The sequence below is a fragment of the Toxorhynchites rutilus genome, chromosome 3, assembly GCF_029784135.1.
Source record: "Toxorhynchites rutilus septentrionalis strain SRP chromosome 3, ASM2978413v1, whole genome shotgun sequence".
In the NCBI taxonomy this organism is placed as follows: Eukaryota; Metazoa; Arthropoda; class Insecta; order Diptera; family Culicidae; genus Toxorhynchites; species Toxorhynchites rutilus.
In genome coordinates, this window is record NC_073746.1 from 235,473,144 (window position 1) to 235,499,780 (window position 26,637).

The 26,637-nt window shown below is 38.3% G+C and overlaps 2 protein-coding genes across 8 annotated transcripts; one reads left to right on the forward strand and one right to left on the reverse strand.

Moving 5' to 3' along the window:
- The first annotated feature begins 1,697 nt into the window (after positions 1-1,697).
- LOC129775669 (uncharacterized) lies at positions 1,698-3,666 on the forward strand. The gene is made up of 5 exons (XM_055780664.1): positions 1,698-1,976; positions 2,043-2,149; positions 2,208-2,398; positions 2,546-2,677; positions 2,739-3,666. The coding sequence occupies exons 1-5, from the start codon at positions 1,819-1,821 to the stop codon at positions 2,979-2,981; spliced, it is 831 nt and encodes a 276-aa protein (XP_055636639.1). The 5' UTR covers positions 1,698-1,818; the 3' UTR covers positions 2,982-3,666.
- On the reverse strand, positions 2,996-26,637 carry LOC129775667 (annexin B9). 7 transcript variants are annotated; one of them, XR_008742994.1, is made up of 7 exons: positions 26,449-26,637; positions 19,859-19,914; positions 13,117-13,599; positions 12,833-13,058; positions 12,591-12,772; positions 3,818-3,984; positions 3,408-3,714 (listed from the first exon to the last, which is right to left on the reverse strand). XR_008742994.1 is itself a non-coding variant. In XM_055780661.1 (6 exons), exons 2-6 carry the CDS (start codon positions 19,886-19,888, stop codon positions 3,120-3,122), a joined length of 975 nt encoding a protein of 324 aa, XP_055636636.1. In that variant the 5' UTR covers positions 19,889-19,914; positions 26,449-26,637; the 3' UTR covers positions 2,996-3,119. The 7 variants fall into 7 exon arrangements, 6 of the variants coding, with proteins under 6 accessions (XP_055636636.1, XP_055636638.1, XP_055636635.1 ...); XM_055780661.1 differs by lacking the exons at positions 3,408-3,714; positions 3,818-3,984 and adding an exon at positions 2,996-3,173; XM_055780663.1 differs by lacking the exon at positions 3,818-3,984.

The window sequence follows — 26,637 nt, forward strand, 5'->3', positions numbered from 1 at the left end:
GTTATGTCCCCGACATTACCCATCCGTCTTTTTTTACAACACAACACAATGTACAGAGATTATATTATACGAGCAGATAAGTTGCAGTCGTGAGAAAATAATCATCAGAAATCTAATAAGATGTGGAAATCTTGAGGGTGAATATTTCAGAAGCTAATAACCTGCCTTCCAGGCTTGCCTAAAAGTTTTATCGCAAATGATTCCTACACTCCCAACTCAAATTCTCCAGAACTCCACATCCGATCAAGTTCAATGGCTTGCAGTCGAGGTGACAAATCCACCAAATCCTGATCAGTCTTTTTCTTTGTATTTGGCATTCGTTTCGAGGAAGTCAAGGGATTGTTTCTCCATCACGACAACGCATTCGCTCACGCTTCAGCAGTTGTTGTCGCAAAATTAATGGAAATAGGGTTTCAACTCGTCTCACACCCCACTGTTCTCCAGGTTCGGTTCCCTCGGACTTCTATTTGTTTTCAAATTCGAAGAAATTATTCAAACGAGGAAGTGATTGCAGAATAACTATTCTTCAGACCACGGCAAATATTATTCAAAAGAGATCAACAAGCTAGAACAGCGTTGGACGAAGCGTAAAAGCCTAAAAGGAGACTATTTGGAAAAATTAAAAAAAGGTTTACTCTAGATAATTGAGTAATTTTTATTTTTGCAGATACTTTACAAACGATCTTCGTATGCTACGCTGTGTCACCAAAATTAACCAAGGAACTGAGTGAGCAAGCGAGCGAGAATTTCGATTTCTGATTTTAATTCATGTTATTAAAAAGTGTTAAATTAGCTGTAGTTAAAAACTGCGAATATTGAACGTCATAACATCCCTTTTTTCGAATTACACATGGATATACATTTAATGGACATAGAATAAACGTTGGCATCACAGCCAATTTTACAGGTGTATGAAGTAGAAGAATCCAATCAATCAAACAGAGACCAAGAAAAATTGTGTGCATATATACGTCACAACGTTGAACGCTAGGCCCTACGGACCCAATCAGATATATATTCCAAGTTAATTAGTTTGAAAAAAAAAATCGTGCAATTTTCCCACCAGCTGTATTTGATGTGGAAGGTAGGATAGAACCTTATTTATCGGATTCTATAGCAAACTCAAATTGGATCGTTTTTGCAGTTGAGTTATTAATCAAAGAAAAAGTTGACGAAGAGAAATCGATCAAGTCACTTACACCCCTTGCATTCTAAGCCCCTCAAATTTCATCTGTTAAAAAGCAATACTTTCTCTATGTAAAGGATTATTATAAGCAAAGTAACACTTTTTCTCCCTCCTGATCATCGGATATCTTTTGACAATCAATTTGAATATATCCGCATGACCCAGGTTAAACGTATTCTCGTTTTAATCAAGGCGCGTAGAAGTATATCCTAAGGTGGGCCAACTTGCTAGATCCACTCTTCAGCCATCTTGGAAATCTACTGTGTTTTGTTTGTAAACAAAACACAATACGCTTGTGCCGGAGCTCGCTCGTGATCAGTCTGTCTCTTTCACGCTTCAAGGAAATAATTCCCCTTCTGCTTTCTTCCGTACTGTTTTCATATACCGCTCCCCTACCAACTTAGTGACAAAACGGCCTCACCTAGTACCATAGATCAATCTTGGTTTTAATAACTTTTTTTTCAGTATTCATGAACATAACACATAACATTGATTTTACAGTGACGGGGAATCGAGTACGCAGCCACTAGATTGTAAACAGCATGGTCATCGTTGCGTGGTTGCGTTCAATTCACGGTCCGTTCATAAATGTTTTAGAATATTTATTATTATTTTTATGATATTTGGTTTTAATGCTCGCGAATTCTTATGATATCTGGATTGAAGAGAATAAACAGCCGACTATTGCTACACTCTGTAAGGATTTAGACCAAGCAATTGGCAAAGGAATTTCCCCTGGAATCATAACGGAACTCTGTGGACCGCCTGGAAGCGGAAAAACTCAAATCTGGTAAGAACGTGATAGGTGCATAAAACTGAACAAAATTATTCAGACCGTGCTTTGCCTTACATCCAGCATACAGTTGTGCGCCAATGTCCAAATTCCTACACAGTTGGGCGGCTTTGGCGGGAAAGCTTTATACTTTGACACAAACTTTGGATTCCACCCGCACAGACTGAAAGGTAATATAAGGATTCTTTAACTAAGATATTTCTTTAATCTAAGATTAACAAATAACAGAAATGGCTACCGCATGTACTCAACATTGCCGAAACATTGTTGAAACTCTCAGGAAAGACCTATCTGAGGACGTTGAAGGATTTACTGCAGAAATTATCATGGAAAACGTATACTATAAATATATAAGCGATTCTTCTAGTTTGATAGAAGAATTGGACACTCTGGAAAATCTACTCAAAGCTGGAGAGAAGGTATTTTGTATATTTCTTTGAAGCACATCGTTGCGTTTACAAGAAGATGGCAATTTAGTTATCTTTTGTATATAATGCTTTTGCTGAAACTTGTTTACCGTTTGAAATTTATCCTCGGTTTAGTGCTTCCTCTTCATTTAATTCTAGATCAAGTTGGTGGTTGTAGACTCACTGTCATTTTTAATAAAATGCAACACAGAGAACAGTTTGGAAAGACTCGAGGTAGATTATACGATACTTACCAAGCTACACGTTCTCGCATATCGTTACAAGCTAGCTGTATGTATGACGGATTAAAAGATTCTGTAAGAAATCATCAATATTTGCATGCATTCGATAGGTTGTCATTACGAACGATTGTACCACGAGAATCAACCCGAGCAATTCCACCGATAGCACAGTTGTTCCGGCTTTGGGCGAATGCCACAGTCACAAGATTAATCAAAGGATCGTCTTAGGTGCGATCAACGAGGAACAACCAGGGATTTTCATAGCATCCATCGAGAAGAGCTTATTCCGGCCACGGTCGTCGATTAAATTCCGAATTACTGAGGCAGGGATCAGGCGAGTTCGGAAAAATTAATGATACACGTTCAGTTTATTTGGGATCTTCTGTGTAGGATATTTTCTGTGATTTTGGACAATTTTGTTTAAATACGCTGCTCATAAAATAACACCGAAAAGTATAATAAAATTCGAACTCGTATTTGATTTCGATGGTTTAGAACGATGACAGAGTTAGCAGAACATCGCGATAATCACCGCTCAAGTCATCCTGGAAAGAAGGTTACAATAGCTCGTATAGTCAGACTGTGGTATTTTTTTTCTTCGATAAATTGATGAGATAGGACAAAACGGGAGGGGGTTCGTCACGCTTCACACACCAAGCCAACACAGCAGGGATTGTCATCATGAATTGAATTGTTGTGAACGTTAAATGAGAATCTTGCCGATGAAAGCACAGATGATTTAGGTGTAATTTCTAACATCAAAATGGTTTCAATAGGTATTTTGAGTTCAGCACAAAGGCATTTTAGATACATTTATTATCCCATCCATTTTAACAACAATTGACAAATTCAAAAATAAAAGTTTAACGCAATAAATATGGCGTAATGCCACTCACATTATAATATATAAGCAGTGGAATTTTGGTAATGTCCAGAAACATTTCGAAGTCTGTTTACTGCTACACAAACTGTTGATTTTAATAAATATAAACGACAAAATCAGACGAGCTTGGTGTTACTTTTTCCTCGGTTCTAATATGATGCTAGCATGGCAAGTAAATCGCCAAGATCGCTTCCCAGGTCATCCTAGAATAGGAAAGGCAAGAAAACAAACCTGTAGTGTGGGTATCCGATTCCAATGTTGCAAAAGTTTAAGCCGAGACCAAGGAATAAGAGCAACCCTCCCTACCGAAATGCGTCACCCTAATGGAGAATATATTTTCCTGACAAACATCCTATCATACTAATTGTTTCGTTAACTATTGGATCGTAAAATAGTGTTGCACAAATGCATTCTAGGCTCTAATAGGAAGCCAGAGTTGCCAATAAATCGCCCAGATCACCGTCGCAATCCTCCTGCGAAAGAAACAGAAGGGACACAAATCGTTAATTCAAGTTGTGTGACTAAATCAGGAAATATATAATTTGAGAAATGTTTGAAGCATGTTCCTCTATCAAGTTTTAGAGTAGTCGGCAATCAATCACTGGTATTTTTTTCACTTTCAACTTTTGTTAAATGCATAAATTCGGCATCGAATACTTGAATTTGGCATAAACAAGTTTGCGCAGGGATTGTGTAGAGAAAGCAGATAGTTAAATAATGAATATGATATTGATTGATAGACGTAACACCGATGTGATATTTCGTCGTCATCTTACGTCAGTAGTAACAATTTCTGGGGCAGTTATGAAAGTTAAATGAGTCTCGTGTCTCGAGTCTAGGGTCCCTGAGGACTGACATTGAGCTTTTGGTTGGCAAAACTGGAACCGACAGTTACAAAATAAGGAAATAAAACTCCGCCTGCGAATGACGAATCTCTATAGTAGCATGTCCGAAATAGGGGATCTTGTTGCCACATTGGTTGCGCGTTCGCTTAGTAAGCGATCGATCGTGAGTTCAAAACTCAGGGCCCTCAATTGGCCTTCTATGTGGTGTTATTGAATAACTACGTCCAAACAACAATCGATCCACGGTCGAATGAAGATCGCTTCATCCTACAACTGCTCTGCAAAAACATCGAAACGCATCTCCACGGTCGAATGAAGATAGATTCATCCTACAACTGCTCTGCAAAAAACATCGGGCTGTTGTGCTATTAATAACCCAACAATGATCAATATCAACTGTCTTCGCTGTCCGATTTGCTGATCTATGGAAGAACAGAAAGAATACTCTTACGCTTGAATAACTACTACTGTGTAATGTACAATTTATGAAATCCATAAAAACATGTAACATGTACACGATTAAAACCCGGCTCTGTTACAGCTAAAATGCTAATGACCCTGAATAAATAAACAAATGGGATAAAAACTATGTCCGCAAAAGGACCTGAAACTATTGAGAACTAGAGCAGAGAGTCAAAAGCTCCTAAGGTTATGATAGCTGTTATCCATGGCTATCACACAAAGAAAGTAATGGATAAGGCCAAGGCCAAGATGAGAAACGACCCGTACCGATTGATGAATGATTTAATGAAATACCTCGCCACTAACAGAACCTGTGGAGTACCAGGGTGCCCTCCACAGTACTTTGTGCCCTTACTGCATTGAGCGAGTCACTGATGCAGTTTACTTTCTTTATCGTGCAACTCGTGGGATCTTTATGAATAATCCCAACAAACAAAACTCTTCGGGTTCCGACATCCCGGAATCTCTAAACTCCAAAAACTTTGGAAATCCGAGATCTTCTGGAACTAGTGACGCCAAATTAGTGGCTCCACATAAAGTTCAAAGAGACGTCATTAGGGATTCGGGTAAAGAGAAGATTCTACGCGGGGAATCTTCAAAATCTGTGGAGCTTGGCAATTTGGCAGTTCCTGGGCCAAGCGATATCAACTCAGCGGCTACCGCAAGAAGAACTTCGATCATGCTTTGTGAAATTGATGGACTCTCTCAAATGAATCAAACGAGCCGTCAAACCTAGCGCAAAACAAAATAAAAAAAAAACTACAAATAAACATCCATCACGCTAAAGCAGCGTCCAGTGTGCTGTATAGGAGGTTTATCGAAGGCGCTATGGATCTAGCTCTAATTCACGAGTCCACAAAGGAAAGATACTTGGTATTCAAACAGGTTTATGCAAGTTGTTCTTCGATGACAAGAATGACTCCCCAAGAGCTGCGGTAACTGTAAATGTAAATATTCAATGCTTCCCTATAACAGAGTTCATTAAATGGGACATCGTCTCGATCAGAGGATCAGAGATCCGACATAACAATTACGTCGACTCATTTTCCTGGCGATGTCCCTGAGATTTCTATCCAATAGGTTTTCGGCGTTCGTAAATTACCGTAGATAAGTTAACAAAGACTTCATTATCGGCTTTGGTGCCAACGCTCATCACGCTTTGTGGGGTAGTTCTGACATAAACAAACGAGGTGAATGTCCTTTATAAGTTCTCTCTTCAAACAACATTGACATTGCTAACATAGGCAATGAATCAACGTTCGCAAACGCTATCAGACAAGAAGTTCTGGACCTAACATTTCCCGGCATCTACATCTGTTCATTCTGATGCTAATCCTAGCAATAACCGTGACAAAATGCTCTCGAAGGCGACTGACAGGACCTGAATGTGCAAAAGAGGTCGCAAACATAGTTGGATTGGTTTTCTAGTAGTTTTCTAGGGCCAGAGTAGAAAACGCAGTGAGATCCTTTCAACCATACAAATTCACAGGTGCAAATGAGTCAAAGCTTATTCTATCTCTAATCGAGATTTTAAGGCAAGTCTGATATTAGAGCACATTCCTTTCGCATGGAGACCCGTTTCAATTGTCTTTATTTCAAAAGCTGGGAGGCGTGATAAATCACTCCCAAAAGTATTTAGACCAATAAGTTTATCATCAATACTGGTGAAAAGTATGGAGAAAGTATTACATGAATACATACAATCTGAAATCCCTTCAATACCGATTTGTCTACCAATCAGGCGACTCCACAGTCACAGCGTTACACACTCTTGTAACAAAAATTGAAAAATCTCTTCTGTCAAAAGAAACTGTATTATGTGCGTTTCTTGATATCGAAGGTGCTTTCGATAATTGTTCTTATCTACCAATGGTACAGGTTATGAGTGTATCATTTTACGCTATACAGTAGAACCTCGATTATCCGCAAAATATTCGGACTAGGCCATAGCGTATTACGAAAATCGCGGATAATGCAATATAAGACTAAAAATGAGGTACAAACACGAAAAATATATATTTTAGCATGAAAACTATGTTTCATCAATACAGAAATTATCGAACTTTCAATCTGTAAGGTCGTGTACATGAGTGATCAGATAATGTGAAAGCCCTGACCAAAACAAAAAAGCAAGACTCTACCATTCACTGACAAATTTCGGGAAGGTTTATAGATTTACTAGGGAACTCACTTTCGCGATTAATCCGCACCGCGGATCAACCGCTCGCGGATAATCGAGGTTCTACTGTAATTGGTATTGTTGAGTGATGTTACCCTTATCCAATGGCTTGCGGATCGGTGCGGTGTGTGTAGCACGACAATGTTGGGGCAACTACGTCATTTATTGACGATTATCATAATTCTCCAGAATAATGGAGCAACAACATTATTGATTATAAAAACAATAACATCAAGACATATGTTGGAGCAGTGCGCGATCGCACATGACTGTGTAGTGGCTGAGGTGGAAACAAAATTTTAAAAAACGTGCAAGTATCATATCCATTGTTGTTTACGTTTAACTTGTAGCATGTATCATGTAGAATAGGTCGGATTTCGCCTTGATGCTTTCAAGTGTTCTTCAAAAGTTGTCTGGAAATGCATTTGCCTTTTACGACAACTAAACAGATAAGTTCGGCACAACTGTACACGATTCCTGGCCAATGCTGCACATAGGGAAATGAACAAGCAGTTGAACTTGCCAGAAGTGACTCAAGCTCACCCTTCAGTGTTCCAGAACCATTCTGCGGAAGTTTCGACTGTTTGTTAAAGAGAGAAAATGGAAGGCTGGAAAGTGATGGCCAATTGGATGACTGTACAACTTAACCAGCCAAAAAGTTTACCACGTCGAGTATGAGAATTACTCAAGAATCTCGAATTGAGTCTTAATAAGACCTCAGCACATTCACTTATCACAGGACATTGTCCGAGCGAATAGTATCTTCGAAACATAAGTTTCGTACAAGATGATATTTGTCGCTTTTGTTATGCAGAAAGCGAAACCTCGGAACACTTGCTCTGCAATTGCGGAGCTCTAACAAGACGCAGACTTCAACACCTTGATAATTTCATCAGATAGATTATTCCTGATTGGCACTATTTCGCCAAAGTTTTCAGTCTACTCCTCCATCAAAAAGCAGTAGATACGCTTGAAGCGTAGTAGAACAAAATGGAAAATATAAAATACACAAAAAAATTAACCATAATAGTTCAAAACAATGGACGCAGTGGTTCACACCCAACAAGGAAAAAAAGGAAATAAAAAAGTACATGGTTTGTTTTCGGATGTTTTATTTTATCTATGGGAGCGGGTCCCGACACGGATATTTTGCAAATACTCTTGATGCGGACTCAATGGAACGCGCAGCAATAACAATCCTGGGTCAACGTGTTCATGAACTCGTAATTTTTTTTTTACAAATACACCGAGAACAAGGAACGTCATTACATGAAAAGCAGAAGTTTGTAAGACAACACTGGGTTTCTCCTTTTCAATGTAACTGCAAGACGTTAGGGCGGATAAGAAACCCGTGAGATTGGGATCTTTAGTAACTTTGAAATAAATCATAGTTCTACAACCAATCGCGATGCTATGCTATGCTATGCTAGCTATTAATAACCAACGTAATTGTAGGAAAAAACTAAGGGTTTTCGGAAGCGAGCAACACTCAACTTTTTACATCCGTTTTACATTAAGATAGTCCCATTTGGTATCTATCTTTAGGTGACATGGTGTTTTTCGCGGATTTTCCAATTAACGCGGTTTTTTTACGCGGATTTTCCAATTAACGCGGGTTTTTTACGAGGTACGAGTCCCCCCGCGTAAAAAAAATGGGTGCATTTATACATCCTTAACTGCTCATCGCAACTATTCCAAAACATAAATTATTGTTTTTTTCGAATATACGAATGAGTAATCACTGTAGAAATAACAAATAAACCACTCTGTTATAATGAAAGTTTTTTCAATCGCCAAAAAATATAAAAATAACAACATGTGCAACTTGGAAATAATACAAATGAAAGATGGGTAATTGGGTACATAGAATAGCAGATTTATTGTAGCATAATATGGTAATACAAACAATCGCATTTCAAGCGGTTAAATCAGCGGAATGTACTAGTAGCTCGCCAAATGGTACAAAAGGAGTCCATTTTCAGCTTCGAGGTCCTCCTGTGATGACACGAGTAAGGTGCAGCCACATAGAAGGAAATGCAACACGTGAAACATGTAAAAAATACACTTCAAACATTTGATTCATATAATTTGTGAAAATCTCCTAAAACGGTGCCAGGGTCAAAGAAAGTGCATTTTTACTTGGCACATTAAGGTCTTGTGTGATTTGTGGGTAAGTGGTGAGTAGTGATCGTAGGATGTTAGTTACAAATGAAGAGCGGGTTTCTAAGAAAATAAATCATATACTTCATCGCGGATAGATATACCTTTTATTGTTATCACTTTTTTCATACATAATAAAACTTTACGGTGTGAAACAATACTAGAGGGAAAATAAATTTTGCTTAGGTGTAGGTGCGCTTTCGTAGTAAGTCTCGGAAGTGTCGGTTGAAAATCCATGTAAGAAAGTGGTGTGTAACGGTGTATATATATTTATTAAATAGTTTGTATAACGATGTTCTACTGCATAAGACGATTGAGTTTACGTGCGCTCAGAAAATATCATATTTTGTTTGTTATCCAGAATCATTTCGTTGTGAAACTAAACAAAAATCAACATCCAGAAATGACGGTTGCGAGATTTAAACGTATTCGCAAATGGTCAACAGACAACGCTTGTAATCGCCCGATGTATCACCCTAAAAAAGTGTAAATCTCGTAAGTTTTTTTTTTGCTTGTATGTACAATTTGGTGCGAAACAAAATAACAGAAGAAACATGTACAGTATTATGACTCTAACGGCGCCTGATAGCACGAAATAACGTAGATACGGTAATCTATTTATCGAACCTATACTTTCCGGTATGACTACTGTTCATAATGTTTGAATACTGTAGAAATTGCTCAAGTTACGTTAAGACATCAAACATCGAGTGTTAAGGATAATCTTTAGACCTAAGGTGGAGTAGAACGAATTAAAGCTCTTCTTCGTGATTTGTTAAATATGATCCGGACATTACATTCCACGTCGTAATTAACTGCATACTTTTTGTAGCAACCCACAAAAAATCAGAATCAGTGAGGTGGAATTCTCTATCAAGTAACAATCAGAAAAGCTACTGTAGGAGTTAAGCTTAAGTAGTTATCCACCAATAATTAAACAAAGTTATTAGCAGTGCAATCAGCCCTATTCTGTATTCCGACGGATTTCCATTTCGTTCGAAAGTGTACTTTCGCATTCCCTATTTCGAAAATTTTTCCCATTTATTGTTCGAAGAGCAACAGATCGAGCGAAATGCAAATACAACTCGAACGGAATACAGAATGGAATTTTATCAAGTCTATCGAAATATTTGGAATCGCTCGAAATACAGAATAGAGGTGAATATCTAGATGATTCTTCGTGATGAATTTAAGAAGAGAAAATCGTCATTCAATATACGAAAAGAAATAGGAATGAAATCATTCTACTTTATACACAAACATATTTGTGTATTGTAATGATTCGAAGGATAACAAAGATATCAAGAACAAACAACATTTACATAAGGGTATTTACACAGCGGTCAGCAGTTATTCTGTTAGAGCTTTCGTGTCTGTTCTTGGAGCACTTAACTCGCCCATTTCTTAAAATGGGTTGAATTGCTGCTTTCCTTGCAATCTGTTGGAATGTGAAATCATTTTACTCTAGTAAGCGTATGAATCTATTTTCTCGAAAATCGATAATGAATGCATATTTATAAAGCGATTTCTCATGGACAGCACAAACAAAATAATTCAAAGAATATTTTCGTTGATTAATGAGTTACAAAAAAAAATAGTGCGAAAATATTGCTTAGATATTTTATAACATTTTGACCCATCGAGTCTTACTTGTAGTGTACTAGCATTGAAAAAATGGACAAATTTTACCAATTTTTCATGCACCTTAACACCTTGTGATGAGAGCACTGGTGCATCGTCAATCATAGTAACCCATGAGTATTCAAACAAAATTGGACAGCGCTATCAGTTGAACTGCGGGAGTTATGGTGATAACAGTGAAGCAACTGTGTAACGCAGCTGATTTGAGATCCATTTCGTTGTGAAATAAAGTTGACATCGTCAAGTACTTTGAGTCCGGTATCTATAAAATCTTTACACTTCTGAAGAAGAATGAGAGCATTGAACGGAAGTCTGGCTCTGGTTGTCCGACGGTGCTACGTGATCATAAACTGCATCTCAAGTTGAAGCAGAAGACAGAGGGAAAGATGGCTACATAGTTCCAGGCTTTGGGCCGGGAGGTCGGAACAACGGTCCAGACAGTGAAAAAATACCTAGTGAAGATGGATGGGTTATCATGCGGAAACGGAAGTCAAGACCGGTCGTACCGGAACAGCAAACAGTGATCCAGAAAAAAGACTGAAGAGAATGGAGAAGCAAATTTTCCGGCGAAGCGGAACGTCCACGACGACGTATTTAACGCTGGATGATCACGACTGGCAGGGAACCAGCTACGTTACGCCCCCCACCAAGGAGGTAAATTCCTACGCGAAGTACATCTCCCCCTCCATGTTCTCAAAGAAGGTGCTTCTGTGACTAACCATAAGCGAAAAGGGGGTGCTACTCTTCTTCGGTTCGGGACTTGGGGAGATTTACAGCTCAAAGCGCCTCCCGGAAGTTGTCTCCTTCATCCAAAAATGTCATTCGGACGAGGATGTGGTGTTTTGGCTGGTCTTAGCCTCCGTCTATTACGCTATCGATAATTTCTGAACAAACCTGGAGCGGAGAGTCTACTCCAATAATTTTGTGACGAAAACGGAGGAGAAACCGCTTGTTTAAAAATTAAATCGTAAGCTTAGGGGATAAATTAAATTATTGCCATTCATGGTTTTCACATTTCTTCGTTTGTATAGATCCTAGAATTCTACTGTAGACATTCGGAGTTATTAAATGATGCTCGAGTGAAACGTTCTGAAACCTCAAACGTGTCGTAAAGAAGGATTCTACTACAACTCCAATGTCCCAACGTACGTCAATTTCTGAACGAACGATTCTGAATGCAAGACACACGGAGGAATCGGTGGAATGAATCCAAGTGTTATTGGGAAAATACATTAGAAGCTTGCTAATCAATTCAATAACAACGAAATAAAACTCACATAAAAACAACTCGTGATCTTTAAACGGTAATGTACGCTTTGTTAATTGGTGTTACTTCTATCTGCGACAAAAAGAATTCCAAGAAATTGTACGATTCCTATCATGTAAACGAACATAATTGGGAATAAATTCGAAGCGATGATTCTATAATATTCACGATAGGCGTTTGCGAGCTGGGCTCAACTCTATATGTGCTAGGAACATGCAATAGCAAAAGATATCATGAGTAACATCACAGCAAATATATTGGGGGTACAATTCTACTATGCAGTTAGTGATAATCAGTTATAAATATATTTATCATAAGACAGGCTGTTATCTTTCACCTAATCAGTCGTTCGTTAAGTAGAGGAGTGTTGAACCATAGATTTTAAAATATGAAATGATAATCGTAGATGCAGTGATGACAAAGTGAAATGGGCACAGCTCAGAATATAGGATACGATATTATCGACACAGATGTGACAACTTCGGGAATTAACAAAATAGTCGTTCGGGCAACATGAATATTTACCTTAATCCAGGACTCCAGCGACTTTCCGTACATTTCCTGGAATGCCTCCTTGATATCGCCCAAGTCGATCTCCGAACGACTAACCACAATACGGATCAACGTCTTATCGTTGGTACCGAGACCGGCCATCGAATGATGCAAACGTTTGGCGAAGTACTGAACCTTGGATCGGACGCAACGCACTAGAATAGCACAACCATACAGATTGGGGACAGTTTTGCAAAAACTTTTCGCTCACTCACCAATGGCCTTGAAGCCTTCCTCGATCGCTCCGCTAAATTCCCTCTTGATGGCGTCCTCAATAGGGTGTCCAGCGATGCTTTCATAAGCTTCGAACACGGCACGCAATTGCTGGTATGATCTTGTGATTAGAATTTGATTGAAGATGGACTCATCTGTGCCCCATTGGCCTTCTCCGGCTTCGAAAAGTGCCTGAGCATCAGCGGCAGCTGCACCCTCATCGACACCCTACAATATACAATTTTTTCAATATCCATATCAACCAGGTGACATGTTTCAAACCAACATTGTTCTCATCGCGAGCACCTTGCACCAACGAGACGCACAAACGCTTGAAGGCCCCACTTGTATCGCCCTTCAGGTCCGACTCCAATGACACTCCGTACAGCTGTTCGTAGAACTCGGCGATCGTCTTGATACCGTAGTTGGAGAGCGTGCACAGAATCTCGATGATTGCCTCCTCGTCGGTACCGATACCGGAAATGGCATCATGCAATTCCTTCGCGTAGAACTGTGGCAATGGAATCATCAGGGCCAAGATAACATCCTCGAATTTCCCGCCCAACTCCGACTTCAGGTCATTGATCAGATCCTTGCCGTATGCGGTTTTGTAGGTCTGAGCGATTTCTAGACGCTGGACAATACCGCGGCGGGCCAGGATTTCGATGATAGCCTTCTCATCGGTGCCGAATCCCTTCATCGCCTTGCGTAGAACTTCGGCGTCCGCGGCAGCATCAAACGGATCCGCCGGATAGACGGTCGGGGTGCACTGGATTAAACATAACGGATGATTATTTACAAATTGGTAATGAAAAAGATATCGTTCACGTTCACTGTCAGTCATTAATGGTGTCTTTGCTCTTGTTTGTATCGCCTGACTCACCGGAATTAAAATATACTCAGCTTTCGATGGTGTTTCCTCGTACGTCTCGTCCGAATCGGATAGATTGCCTATCGAGTCAAATTTGTCGTACAGATAGATTCTTGAACCTGTGTGACGGGAACCACGCAGAAAACCGCGGGTTCTCAGCATAAATTGCCCGCATGAATTATTCAGCACCTTCGAATGGGAGCGTGGGGAAGGATAAATTAACTTAAACCATGGCACTTGGCTGTACTAGATGACCTACTCTTCAATGCTCTCATGCCATTAGTGTATGAACTAGGATTCACGATCTACAGAAAAAATATAGGGCTGACCTTCCCCTATTCGATGGGTGCTAGGCCACCCCACATGCAATCATGTACGCTTTGAATCCAACTGGAATGGAATAATAACGGAGGCAAGAAAAAAATGCCATGGAATGGGTCAAAGCAAGGCGTTTGTATTTTTTTCGCCCCATTGATTGTTGCCGCTCACAATTCGAATGATGACAGAACGATGGTGAAGGCTAAACATCGGTGAGTCATCACAGCGCGTATAAATGGAAACACTAATTAATATGCTTGGAGTGGAGGTATTTTCTGTTCCATAATTATTGATGACTATTTTTTAGCTAAAATATGGGATAAGGGACATAAACGCATGTTTTCAAACTGTACCCCTGTCTTAGGAAATCGAAAGTCAGACATTGAAGAAATTATTTGAACGAAGACAAAGTATACTTCTCTGACAACATAGTAGAATACATGAGGAAATTCTTCTATTTACATGACTTGAGATATCTCGTGTCACTCGAGGTGCAGAATAGAGAGGTTTATCGGACGTTTCTTGGAAGCATGCACAAAGATGCATATGAACTATTCGCAATAGTACCCAACGATCTCAGAATGAGTGTGGCTTTCCAAATGTTTCGTCTAGTAATTTAAATCGTATGAAGACTCTGAACCCTCAGAATGGTCATCTATCAGCCGCACTTCTTAACGGTGGAATGTACTGTCCTGTCCTATTTTGATTGAGAGTAGGATAGAGCTTCCTAGCTGAATTTTCTCCTTTTTATGATTATCGGGCTGTGATCGTGCGAGAAACTGAAGGATTGAAGTGTGATCACCTCATATCAATCGATTATTTCGAACCTTTGCTGTGAAAATTCTATCGAGATGTGGCTATTGATTGCCTCAGACAATCAGCCTTATTCTTGTTTACGACCGTATCTGACTTTCGTTCGAACGACTCGATTCGGATATTTTCGAGAAAAGGCATTCTTGTTTTCGTTCGAATCGGTTTCATTTTACTCTGGACTGTACCAGTTAGAGCATCCCTACCGGTGGGTTGCTATAAGCGTTGGTAATTCAACAACTTTAATCGATGCTGTTCTGAATAGCATCCCATTTTCGCACCGGTCGTTGCCGAGATGAAGAATAGAAGGTGGGAAGATTCACGGGTTTTGGTTGTGTTAAATTTTGATTGTGTTAGTAGCCAGGAAGATAGGAAGTTCACATACCAGGCATACCAGTCAGTTACTCAAATGGTACAAAATTGAATGTGTCATCGAATAACGTTGAATGAGGATATACAAAAGCTAATTACAAATTTCCAATTCATATTTTTCGCATTATGGAAAAAATAAGAACATATCACGAACTAAAATGTTTAATTTTTTCTTTGATTTCAGAAATAGTATTCTAATGTCTACTATGTATGGATTCAAAAGTAACTTCATGGAAGTTTGACTTTTGACAGCAATTGTAATTACTTTTTCACAATTAGGGTGCTGAAAACTTCAGTCGTCTAAAACTAAGACGCAAGCGGAAAACTTTTTGTCTCAATCTAAGTTATGCGTTAAGTTAAGTCATTTAAATTAATGTTCAAGTTCATTTTATATGAAATAACTTGCAACATTTTTCCCATGCTCTGTCAAATGTTTATCCGTCAAAGGAACAAAAGATTGTGTAACTCTGACTTTGTTCGTTAACGTTTTTGGTCGACGTAACGAGAAGTAAAATTGTATTGAAATTAAGTTTAGAACACTTAAAAAATATTGAAATTTCAGTTTCTGTTAGAATGTTGGGACCTTATGATTTTGAACGCTAGCATTGATTTAGGGAAAAAAATAGATCGTTCATTTAATTTGCTTATTTTTACTTCTAATAACAACACTTTTCCTATGTAGTGGGCTGTTATAAGAAAAGTAACATACATAAACAAAATCTGTGACGTCACAGATTTTAAAAATCTTCCCACCTTTCATTTTCCATCTCGGGTCGTTGCTATCATGGTTGCCATTTTACTACTTTCTTTTTCACACCAGTGGTTGTCAAACGAGGATATTTGTTTTTGTTGTTATAATTGTTTGCTCCAAGGTTTGAGAAACTCACGCGTCGTAAAAAGAAAAGCAAAAATTATTATTTTATAAAACAACTTAATCACAACCAATGCAGAACGGAGAGAATCAAAACAAAACTTTTGGACTTTTGGTGCAAATAGCAACCTTGCGATGAAGTAACTACTAGGTCGCCAAAATTATGAACCGGCTGCTACTTTGGGAGTGCGTAGTCATTTTACTCACCCGAAGGGTGACTCCCGGTGTGCTTGCCAAGTTATGGTCAAGGGGTGCCTAATTGTGTTTAGCAGCCGAATTTAACAACTGGTGGGGATGCTCTTAGTAGAAGTAATTAATAGTATAGCAGAGTATTGGAGCGTCCTCGGTAGGGTTTGGTCGATGTTTAATGATCGTTATGGCGAAGCAAAAAAGCACATCATGATGACACAAAAAAGAATCAACACTTAAAACTACACTCCATGGTACAAAAGTGAATGAATTGACATTCTGCCTCACTCATTGCCTAATTCCAAGTATTCCAACGGATTAACATGTTTTCATCCATTGCCAGCAGACGATAAGATATGTCTATAGTGTTTAGGTTCTTTATATTGGAAAACTAATCATCCGCAAATTTGATTTCGTCGATTCCGTTTCGAGAATGTTTATGTCGAAGATTAGCATAAATTACATCTCCAACAACGCCACTTCTAACCAGGACTGTGGAGTCGGAGAAAAATTTCCCGACTCCGACTCCCCACAACTACTAGTACCGATTCCGACTTCGACTCCAACTCTGACTCCTGCTAAAAGAATGAATGAATTCGTCGGCTGCGAGTAATCGGTTTTCTATCTATTAGAGTTAATTAGAGTTAAGGAAAAATGTTGATATATACTAGTAAAAATATAGTTAAGAGTTTGGCTCCTTTAAACTCATGTGTCTGAGCCTTTCACTACAATAGATCAAACTAATGAGCGCAGTGGTTCAAGGTTCGTACAGAAGAATTGAGCCTTCAAAAATAAACAAGTTAAATAAGATTTAGAATGCTCGTAAAAACAGAATTGCTTCAGCCAAATCTTCTTTCGTTGATGCTCGATGATCTGACTTCACAATTTCCGAATCAGAGAATAGCCTTTCTATGCTAGCTTGAGTTGGTGGCATGGCAGTAGTCATTCGTGCAAGATCCATGATGAGTTCAGGAAACGCTGAAATCACTTCATGTACTGTCATGTTGCGCGATCGGTCATATTTCTTCAATCTCTGGCAAACAAGCTAGAATTTCATTTCAAAGGATGTTCAGTAGCCAAGTACGTAGAATAAGAAGGTGGTCTCCACCAAGCTTTGTTCAAGTAGTGGTATAAAAAGAAGCAAAAAATAGTAATAAACCATCGACCGATTCCATATAAATTCGAATATTTTTTAGTATTTTTTAAATTGAAACACGAGAACTGTCTCAAAATATGTTTCGGAATAATGAAATAGCAGTAATGTAAATAATGAATAATCATTTCAAAATTGAAAACAGTAAAATTATCGCACCTGTATTATAAAAATTATGCAAAAACCGATGAACACATGTGTGGAGAGGTTATATCGGAGCAGTGTCGTTCCCGCAAATTGGTAATGTGATGAAAGTTTAGGTCCCACACTGCTGATTTTTTCTCTTTTATTAACACGTTAAGCCCCGTGTCGGTCCCTAGGGACTGAAACTGAATTTTCCGTCTTTTTTGCGTAGATCTCACCGGACCGACAATAGACTTTTCGCGCGGACAGTGTCGGCATTGGGAACGGCAACAACAAAGTTACGAAATGATATTTAGGAATGTCCCCTATCAATTCGCTGAAACCGACACGAGTCTGACGAAAATTTCATTGTCGGTCCCCTATTTCGGTTGGGGCTTAACGTGTTAAAGTATTCATCAAGAGTCATCGCGACGCTTTCATTGGTTTCGGTTTGAATTGTTGAGCCGTAGTGAGGCCACTTTAAGTGACCAAATTGGCGTCTCATCTGTTGTGCTCACGAGTTTTCTCGTGTTTCGCGTTCCGTCTGTTACGAATGGATCACGAAATAAACCGTGTTTTCTACACTTGATGGTTAAATCCTTGGTCTGCCAAGAATCTCACAAGGTCTACCGATGGCTCGCCTTCGTTTGACGATCCCATTCGTGAAATCCAAACAAATGAAGCGTACAAGTTTGCCCCAAAACGTGCGGTCCCAGGCGTGTCTTACAAATTTTTTTGCGGTCTTAATATGTTAAGAAATGCTCGAGTTATAAGCATTAGAAACTTTCATTTTTCCTACATGTTCAGTGTTTAGATTTTCATTTTATCTCTCATATAGTACTGTTAGACGTAGTCCCACGTTAAAAGATGGTCACACACGACAGCAAGCGCAACCAGCGTCCATGTAAGGATTGACGGCTAGGGTTTTGATGTGCTAAACTCTTTATTCGACCATGCATTCATCAGTTGGGCGCAAGATGAATTGTGTTTCAACGACTTTACCAATAGTTTTGAGGGTTGAAATTACCTTCGAAATGACAACAAGTTTTCCAACAAAATGTTGCATATTTGACATAAATCGGATCATTCTCATTATTCTGTGCCAAATACTATTTTTTTCTAGCTACACCTTGTACAACAGCGAGCTACTAGTGTTTGACCTAGGAAATAACATCCACATCTCTGTTATGTCCAATACTGATGAAGTAGGATCCATGAGAATGAAGCAAGAGCACAGACCATCATTTTTTCCCCCACGGGTGCGTTTCCAATTATCAAGTAACAGATATATACAAACAACGCCTCCACGGCGCCATTGTGGCCGGACATAAAGAATATATAACAGGTTCCAAACACACATACTGTCTCCCCATTGAATATCCGGATACTACTGGCGTCGGTTTGTTTTGATTTTTTTCGGGCAATGCTAGAGGGTATTTTTTCTTATTCCATCGAAAATCCGCGGGAGTTTGATTTCCTTCATTTTACGACGAGGTCTACACGATTCTCCGAAAACATTAGTAATCATCTACACATTTTATGGTGGAATCAAACTCGTCACAGTTTCAGTTTGAGCGCGTCTCGCTTGTGCTGCCATTCATCGTTATTTTTCCTACATTTAACGTGATTTTTCGTGCTGATTATACAATGGGTGGGAAATTTCAGTCGCGTTCACAACAATCACGCGAACCATCCCAACGTGTCGCGTTTGGTTATGGTTTGACAATAGCTTGGTTGTACTTAAAACTAATGAACCCTCTGACAAACCAAAACTGACAAAAAAGTTAACTATTACATCCTTTGAAATAATGGGCCTTTTGATATTCGCGAGAACATTTGCACCACTTGGCACGAAGCTCAATCGGGATGTCCTTCCAATTATGCTAATATACATGTTTTTCATAGTTCCAATTACTACTTATAAACGCTTTTTTGTGCTAGGATATTCATTCGTGTGTGACATCTACTTGGTCTGAGTAAGTGTTGACGCAATGAGTTGTTAGGTTCATTGTAATTCAATTGGTATAAATTAGCTAACGATCACGATTTATCATCACATTCAATATCATCTTGTATTGAGCGCTCTATGATCCATCATGAGATTTCTGTGGTGTGCCGATACTAATGTATTTGTGGCTACGTCGCGTATCGTCAGTGTTCATTTCATATCTGTACTACTCTATTCAAATACTGGCTCGAGTCTGTGGGATAATCTTTCGTACCTAAATTCTACAGTCAGTGCTTAGCTCATGTTAGGTAAGTTTATCTAAAATTGTAATTCGTTTTGGCTGTTGCTGTGGAACCGACTGTTGTATACTTACTTGGAATGGATAATACTGCGATGAGCTCATTGTTGCAAGATTGTGTTTGTTTGTACCTGAAAAGGCATGATAAAAATGCGAGTTAATTGTGTTTCGGTTTCGCAAGATATGTTTGGAATTTGCAGCAAAAATGTTGTTGAAGAGACAATATAATTGAAGGTTCACGTCAAAACGCGAACACAAACTTAAGTCTCAAGGGATTATTATTATAATGTGCCATAGCCCTGGTGATTACCGTGACGAATGTCGTGCTCTCAGTATTGGCTTGTGGCCCTGAAATTTATACTGTTTTTGTGTTTCTATGACATTTGCTTTGCTAAAGCAACATCAACGACGATTATTTTAGGTATAGGATTTTGATAATATTTTGATGATAAGTTGGGTTTAATGGAATAAACCTATCTCTAAAATATGTTTTACATTCGTGAAGTCTTTGAACGACAATAGCAAAAATATATTGGGTCCGTAAATTTGATGATCTTTCGATGCAATTGATGCGTTTAAGCTGAACATTGAAGGCTAAACAGCCGCAGTACAACAAGAGACGTGATCAAATGACTCTGCAGCGAGTTAATGCTCGATTACATGTTTCGATCAAGAGAGCCATAATTGATTTAACAATTGAGGGGCTTAGAATTCAAGGGGTGTAAGTTACTTGATTGATTTCCCTTCATCAACTTTTTCTTTCGTGAATAACTCAGCAAAAACAAAAACGTTCCAATTTGGTTTTGCTATAGAATCCGATAATTGAGGTTCTGACCTGTCCACATTGTCAAATAAGCTGGGAATGTGTTTGCAGTTAAGTTCTGATCAAAAGAGAACGTCGATGGAGAGAAATCGATCAAGTCACTTACACCCCTTGCATTCTAAGCCCAATTGTTCAATTGTTAAAACAAGTAGAGTCAATTACTTGTTCAAACAAGTAGAACATCGTACTTGCTCTAGCCAATTTGCTTGTGCTATCGCATGAAAAAAGTTTAAGCCACATTTTTGATCATCCATCCACGCTTTAATTCTCGAATTTAATTCGATATTTACAATGGTCCAATGTTATTGAAAATGTAACATTACATTACGATTGCTTCAAAGTTTTATTTTCTGTTTTCAAATTGATATTTAAGCGTTTCTGATAGTGTGAGAACCTTTCAACAAAAGCATTGAAATCTGAAAATAACAGAAAATTTAATCCAATATAAATCTAGAAGAGTAAACTATTCGGGTTGACGACATGGAGCTTCGTTTTACAGATTTGTGAAGCGTTGATAATAATAATGGATTTTCAGCCGGAATGAACTCATTTGTAAAATAAAAAGTATGGATGAAAATTAAATTCTCCGTATCAAATGAATATTCTATGTAAACAGATTGGAAATGGAGAAGAAAAAATTGGAAATTTTTTTTTGTAGGCGGAGAAAAAATCTCGTACGAAAATTGTGTCTATAGGCAGTGACTTCATATTATAAAGTTGAGTTTCAGTAAACTTTTTCGTTGCCCACATAATGTAACACATCGGTACTACCAGGCAGACACAAAATATAATTAGCAAGCTTCACTAATTTCTTGCACTCTAGAAACTTGTTTTCCGTTTCTGAAAATATTTGCAACAAGCACATATTTTTTGTTCCTACTTTTTACCTCAATTATTATAATTCCTCTGATGATTGTCCACTAATAATACAATATGTTTTATCTATCTCAATTGAAAGTGATTTTTACGAACCTTCATTCATTCAGGAATGGGATTTAATACAACCTGTAGTATCCCTCCTAGGCTAGCCTTCCATTTTTCAATGTAGTCCTGCTGTGTTGGACATGTTTAGACATTTTTCATAGACTTTAAGGAATTTAGCCTCCTGTATTTAGTTGGAGTCGACTAGACTGTTAGGAACACTGATGAAATCAATAGAAATAACAGAAAATTCAGTGGCAAATGCATCGTATTTTTTAACAAGGCAATAAATGTTTGGAAGGCCACCAACTGATCTGTGGTAGATTAGGTAGTAGTTCAACGCATGGGGTTTCAAATTAATCGCGCAGGACATTTCTTCTTTGGAAGAAAATAGGAGCGCATTCCGTCAAAAATACTACTCTCGATAAAAGATCCAAGATTCTATGATTTCTTTAATCATGTGCTACCATGCTCAAGCAATTTAGCATACTGTTTACTGTTCGACTCTTCAATTGTGTATGAAAATATTTGTAAACTGTCACAGCGAAGCTCTTAATATCGAATGACAAACATTCGATTTTATGTCGATGACAGATGTGTAAAATTTTTGCGAAAACAATGAGTAAAATTTAAGTCCAAATTCAAATTCGAAAATAAATATACGGTGCTACAAGTTTTTCCGTAGCTTTTTTAATGATTTTTTATTTTTGTTTCGCAATGTAGTCACCGGCTCTGTTAACCATCTTTCTGAAGGTTTCTGAAGGTATCTCAAAAGAATTTGGAAAATCACACTGAGATGACTTCGGAAAAAGCACTGTTTTAGTAGCAATTCTTGACCGATTTCGTAAATCGCAATCCATTGGAAAAAAATATGACTGGTACCGAGGGTATCCGGGGGCAAATTGATCAAACGTGTTAATGAAAATAATGACAAAGAAATAAATATGTTTTCTTTATACACAAAATACGGTACAAGTTGATAAAAAGACGGGACAATCAAAAAGGGTCGAAAAAACGGTACTATCCCGTTAAAAACGGTACGTTTGATCAGCCTACCAAGTACACATTTTCATCCAAATTTTATCAATTCATAACTACCTTCGGTTCGGCTAATCTGATCGACAATAGTTTGTATGTCAAAAACTAATGTCGTATCCAGATGTCCTGGCGAAATAGAATTTTATTCGAACGATGATTACGAATAATTGAGAAACACTCCGACTAACTTATTAAATTACATGTGCACATAAATTAGAAGCATGGTACAGAATTGTGACGTTGAATCACGCGGGAGAAGACGTAAAGCATGGAATAATGGACTTTATTCTGCCCGACGAATGACGTGAGATGGCTCTAGTCACTGTGTTCCCGAAGGAAAATGGCATGATTACAGTTTGTCATTAGATGAGAATTGAAGGCGTGTCTTCCTTTCTTATCGATTTTGAGCCAAAAAGTAAGACGGTAAAAAACATTCATGCGGCACCTCATACAATACAATTTTTCACCATAGCTAGGATCACTTTCGACAGTGTTCAGTCAGCAGTAGGAACCAGAGCTAGCGCGACAACTCCTCGACCGAGAGGAGATTCTATGGGAAGTCCATGACGGATTTCCGAAAGTTGGCTTTCAAACTGACGGAAAAAAAACGGATTGAAGCATTCGTTCGATAACCCAAATCAAATGGCTGGAAAATCCTGGCTTGGCGGTTTTTAGAACGTAATCCGAATATGTCATTCTGGATGCCGAAAGCTATTTAGACACGAAAAATTGAGGAAATTTCAAGGCCCTATTTGTAGACCTCCAAAACTTAATGAGTACATCAACTTGAATTCCAAAATATAACTTTTCAGTTAGTGTCCTTCTTTCCCTTCAAGAGTCTATCTTTCCCGAATCTTTCTTATTTTTTCAAAGACTCATTAAGTTTGCAAAATTTCTGCCTCAAAAACAATTTTTATTATAAAAAGATGCTTAGACTATCGATCCGTAGTGTGATAGCTATATATTTTTTTGTGAAATTCCCGAAAAAATCGACTTTTACTAAAGGTGTCCGTGTTTACCACCCTTCCCCTACCTTTGAAATAAAAATGGAAATTGAGTTGAATACCATTGCACGTCAAGTTGTGTAACTGTTGTGTGCAACTAGAAACATTAAATTTATTCATCAATTCATTTGAGATGCAGGGTGAAACATATTGTAACGAAATTTTCTAAATTCACCTCGAGCGCATCGATTCTGATTGGGTGCTCCCGTGGCCGAGTGGTTAGCGTCATAACTAACATGCCGGGTGTTCGGGATCGATTCCCGTTCTGGTCGGGGGAATTTTTCGTCAAAGAAATTTCCTCCGACTTGCACTGTGATCACGCGTATTCTAGAGCTTGCCACTCAGAATGCATTCAAGGCGTGTTATTTGGCATAGAAATCTCAACTAAGTACTAATAAAAATGACGCAAGTAATACTACGTTGAGACGGCGAAGTTCCTCTATGAACGTTAGTGCCATTGAAGAAGAAGAAGAAGCATCGATTCTGATGGTTTGAAATTCCCAAGCAACGGAAACAGCTGAATCCATGTTGTCTGTCGCAATGTGACTGTGAAACGTGATTTATTTACAACATAGTTTCAACTCATTAACCAATTAGTATACCGTTCACGCAAGTGAGTCTGGTGAGTCATTAACATCAATGCCGTTGAATGCGGAAATATTGTTCGTAAAAGCATCGGTGATGTCATTGATCAAAATAAAATTCCAATTTAAACCAAGCATTCCTAAATATTACAGAAATAATAATAAATACAAAAACCGTTGCATGACATGACTGACATTTGAAAATGTATATTTTTCACAGGTATTCTGTTTAAAAATTTATAAAAAAAACCCTTATTGGCTCGTTGCAAAAAATTATGTTGAACAAAGAATTTAGGACTGTTTTCAATTTCGAAAAACTTCAATTAGTTCATGATGATTGGTTTTATTTCACGGGCGATGTATTGAGTTAAGCCTGATTTAGAGTTCCCGTGAACGTGAACTTGAACAGGTGGTGGAATAGTACGATCATTTCACGGTGAACTACATTGCGAACAAACAACTAAAAAAATCGTGGTGAATAGAATGATTTTGTTCACGTTCACGTTCATTTTAAAAGTTCGACAGTAAACGTGAAGTAAATAAACATCGATCTACAATAAAGTAATTCGGATAAAATATACAGTTGTTCACGAATCAACCCGAAACAACGAAGTTTTTCAATCCGCGGAAAGATCCGATTGAATGAAATTGTATCCATATCAAAATTTTCATTGAAAACTTGAGAATTGCTAAACATATCCTTTTAAGTTCACGGTGAAATAATTTTCAGAATACCTTGGGACATTCGAACGTGAACATGAACGGGGAAATATTTTGACGTCTATATTCACCACTGTTTTCACGTTCACGTTCACCGAAGTCGGTGAACTATGGTGAGTTCACCAACATCTCGATTCCACGGTGGAAATTCAGAATTGTTGAGAAATATTGAATTATTCCACTTTTATCAATATGAATTGTGTTTAAACACGTTTTTCAACTAGAAAATGTTTCTTCCTATCGTTTCAAGATGTTTTCCTCGCGTTTTATATATGGACTGATGAATTAACATTATTAACAAAAAAAAGTGTTTGTCCGCGTTCACGTTCACGGGAACTACCTAACCTACCTTTATGAATAACGCTTCAAAGTGGGTAATGAGGTGTAATTGATGACAAAACGAAATGAGTGGTCATCGAAAGTGCCATCAAATTGTTGCTCTATTGCAATGGGAATGTTTAATAAACATGCCCAAAAAATGTAAATGTAAATGTGAAAATATGGAAAATATATTCAAAAAACAATTTAACATTTAATTTAATCGTATTTAGCAACCATTAGACCTCCTGTTAACTGTATCAATGCAGCATCTCTTCGATCGATGCTATGCATTCGGTTGTTTGAAGGAACGTGTTTGAATACAAATATCAGAATAGAGGTGAGTGTTTCCGGAATCTGAGCAACAGAACCCACCTATTCTCTAACTATGCAATTTGGAAATGACTCATTGCATCGGTGGAGACTGAGCATAGTCATTAATCACATTTTTTTTCCTAACAGCGTATCTTAATGAGTTTTTATCAATATTCTGACACGCTGAACGATTAATTCAATGTGCTACAATGCAATACTCTTTGAACAGATCTGCAACAAACTTCATTTCTAGAACATTAGTTGCTTCCAAACATATTATCATGACAAAACATAAAATATTGATTGATTTGAAGGTTGAACCATATGTATTCGACTCGACGCTTTCTCTGACAATATAATATTAGAATCGCGCTTTCGCAGTGCAGTTTCACACTGGGTGTTTCAACAAATTTCACGTTCAGAATCGATCGACCGCATCATATGACGATGGCCTTTCACCGATCCGGTTACCAACCAAATAGCACAAATCACCGTTAAATATAGCTACCGGTGTATACTCTCCACCGCTCTGTCTTGTTTCTTTTCGGCTATCATTTTCATTTCTCCGACATTGCGCTCCATCAGGTTGCAGGTTTAATGGTTAAAAATGTTTCCTGCTACCCATGATGAACTACAGATTTCCACGGTGACAAATTTGCATTGTGTAATTTTCTCAAAGTTTATTCGAGACATAAGAATTGCGCGAATTGGATCGGAATAATTGACACGTAACGAACCAGCTTCCAACGAACAATTGTTACAAATTCTTCTGAGACCACACCCAGGCGCGCAAATAGCTTGACTGATCGCACAGCTTCACTTCTTAACACTTTGATCTTCCTCCAACACACAGTACTTCCAAATATAATAAATAAAAAAACGTAATTCCTTTTCGCTGCGGAGTTTTATATGGGGAGAATATGAAGATATTATAAACGGTACCTCTGGTCTCCGAAACTTTGCCGCACACTACTATTTGCTAACAGCGCACACAAATTAGGAATCACACCACTGCAGCAGCACTAGCGGCCTTGATAGATGTGAGTAATTTGTATTTTCTCGGCTTTTGGCACACGCGATAAATGTGATCCGTACACTGCGAACGTTGAGCTGAAACTGACGCGTCACGAA

Bases quoted from the DNA above. Each gene is read 5' to 3' on its own strand.
- LOC129775669 (XM_055780664.1), top strand. From the start codon at position 1,819: ATGCTCGCGAATTCTTATGATATCTGGATTGAAGAGAATAAACAGCCG. The intron at 1,977-2,042 runs GTAAGAACGTGA...CCTTACATCCAG, and splicing joins AGCGGAAAAACTCAAATCTG to CATACAGTTGTGCGCCAATG. The intron at 2,150-2,207 runs GTAATATAAGGA...AACAAATAACAG, and splicing joins CCACCCGCACAGACTGAAAG to AAATGGCTACCGCATGTACT.
- LOC129775667 (XM_055780658.1), bottom strand. From the start codon at position 19,888: ATGAGCTCATCGCAGTATTATCCATTCCAA. The intron at 13,059-13,116 runs GTTGGTTTGAAA...TGTATATTGTAG, and splicing joins GTGCTCGCGATGAGAACAAT to GGTGTCGATGAGGGTGCAGC. The intron at 12,773-12,832 runs GTGAGTGAGCGA...GTGCTATTCTAG, and splicing joins GGAAGGCTTCAAGGCCATTG to TGCGTTGCGTCCGATCCAAG.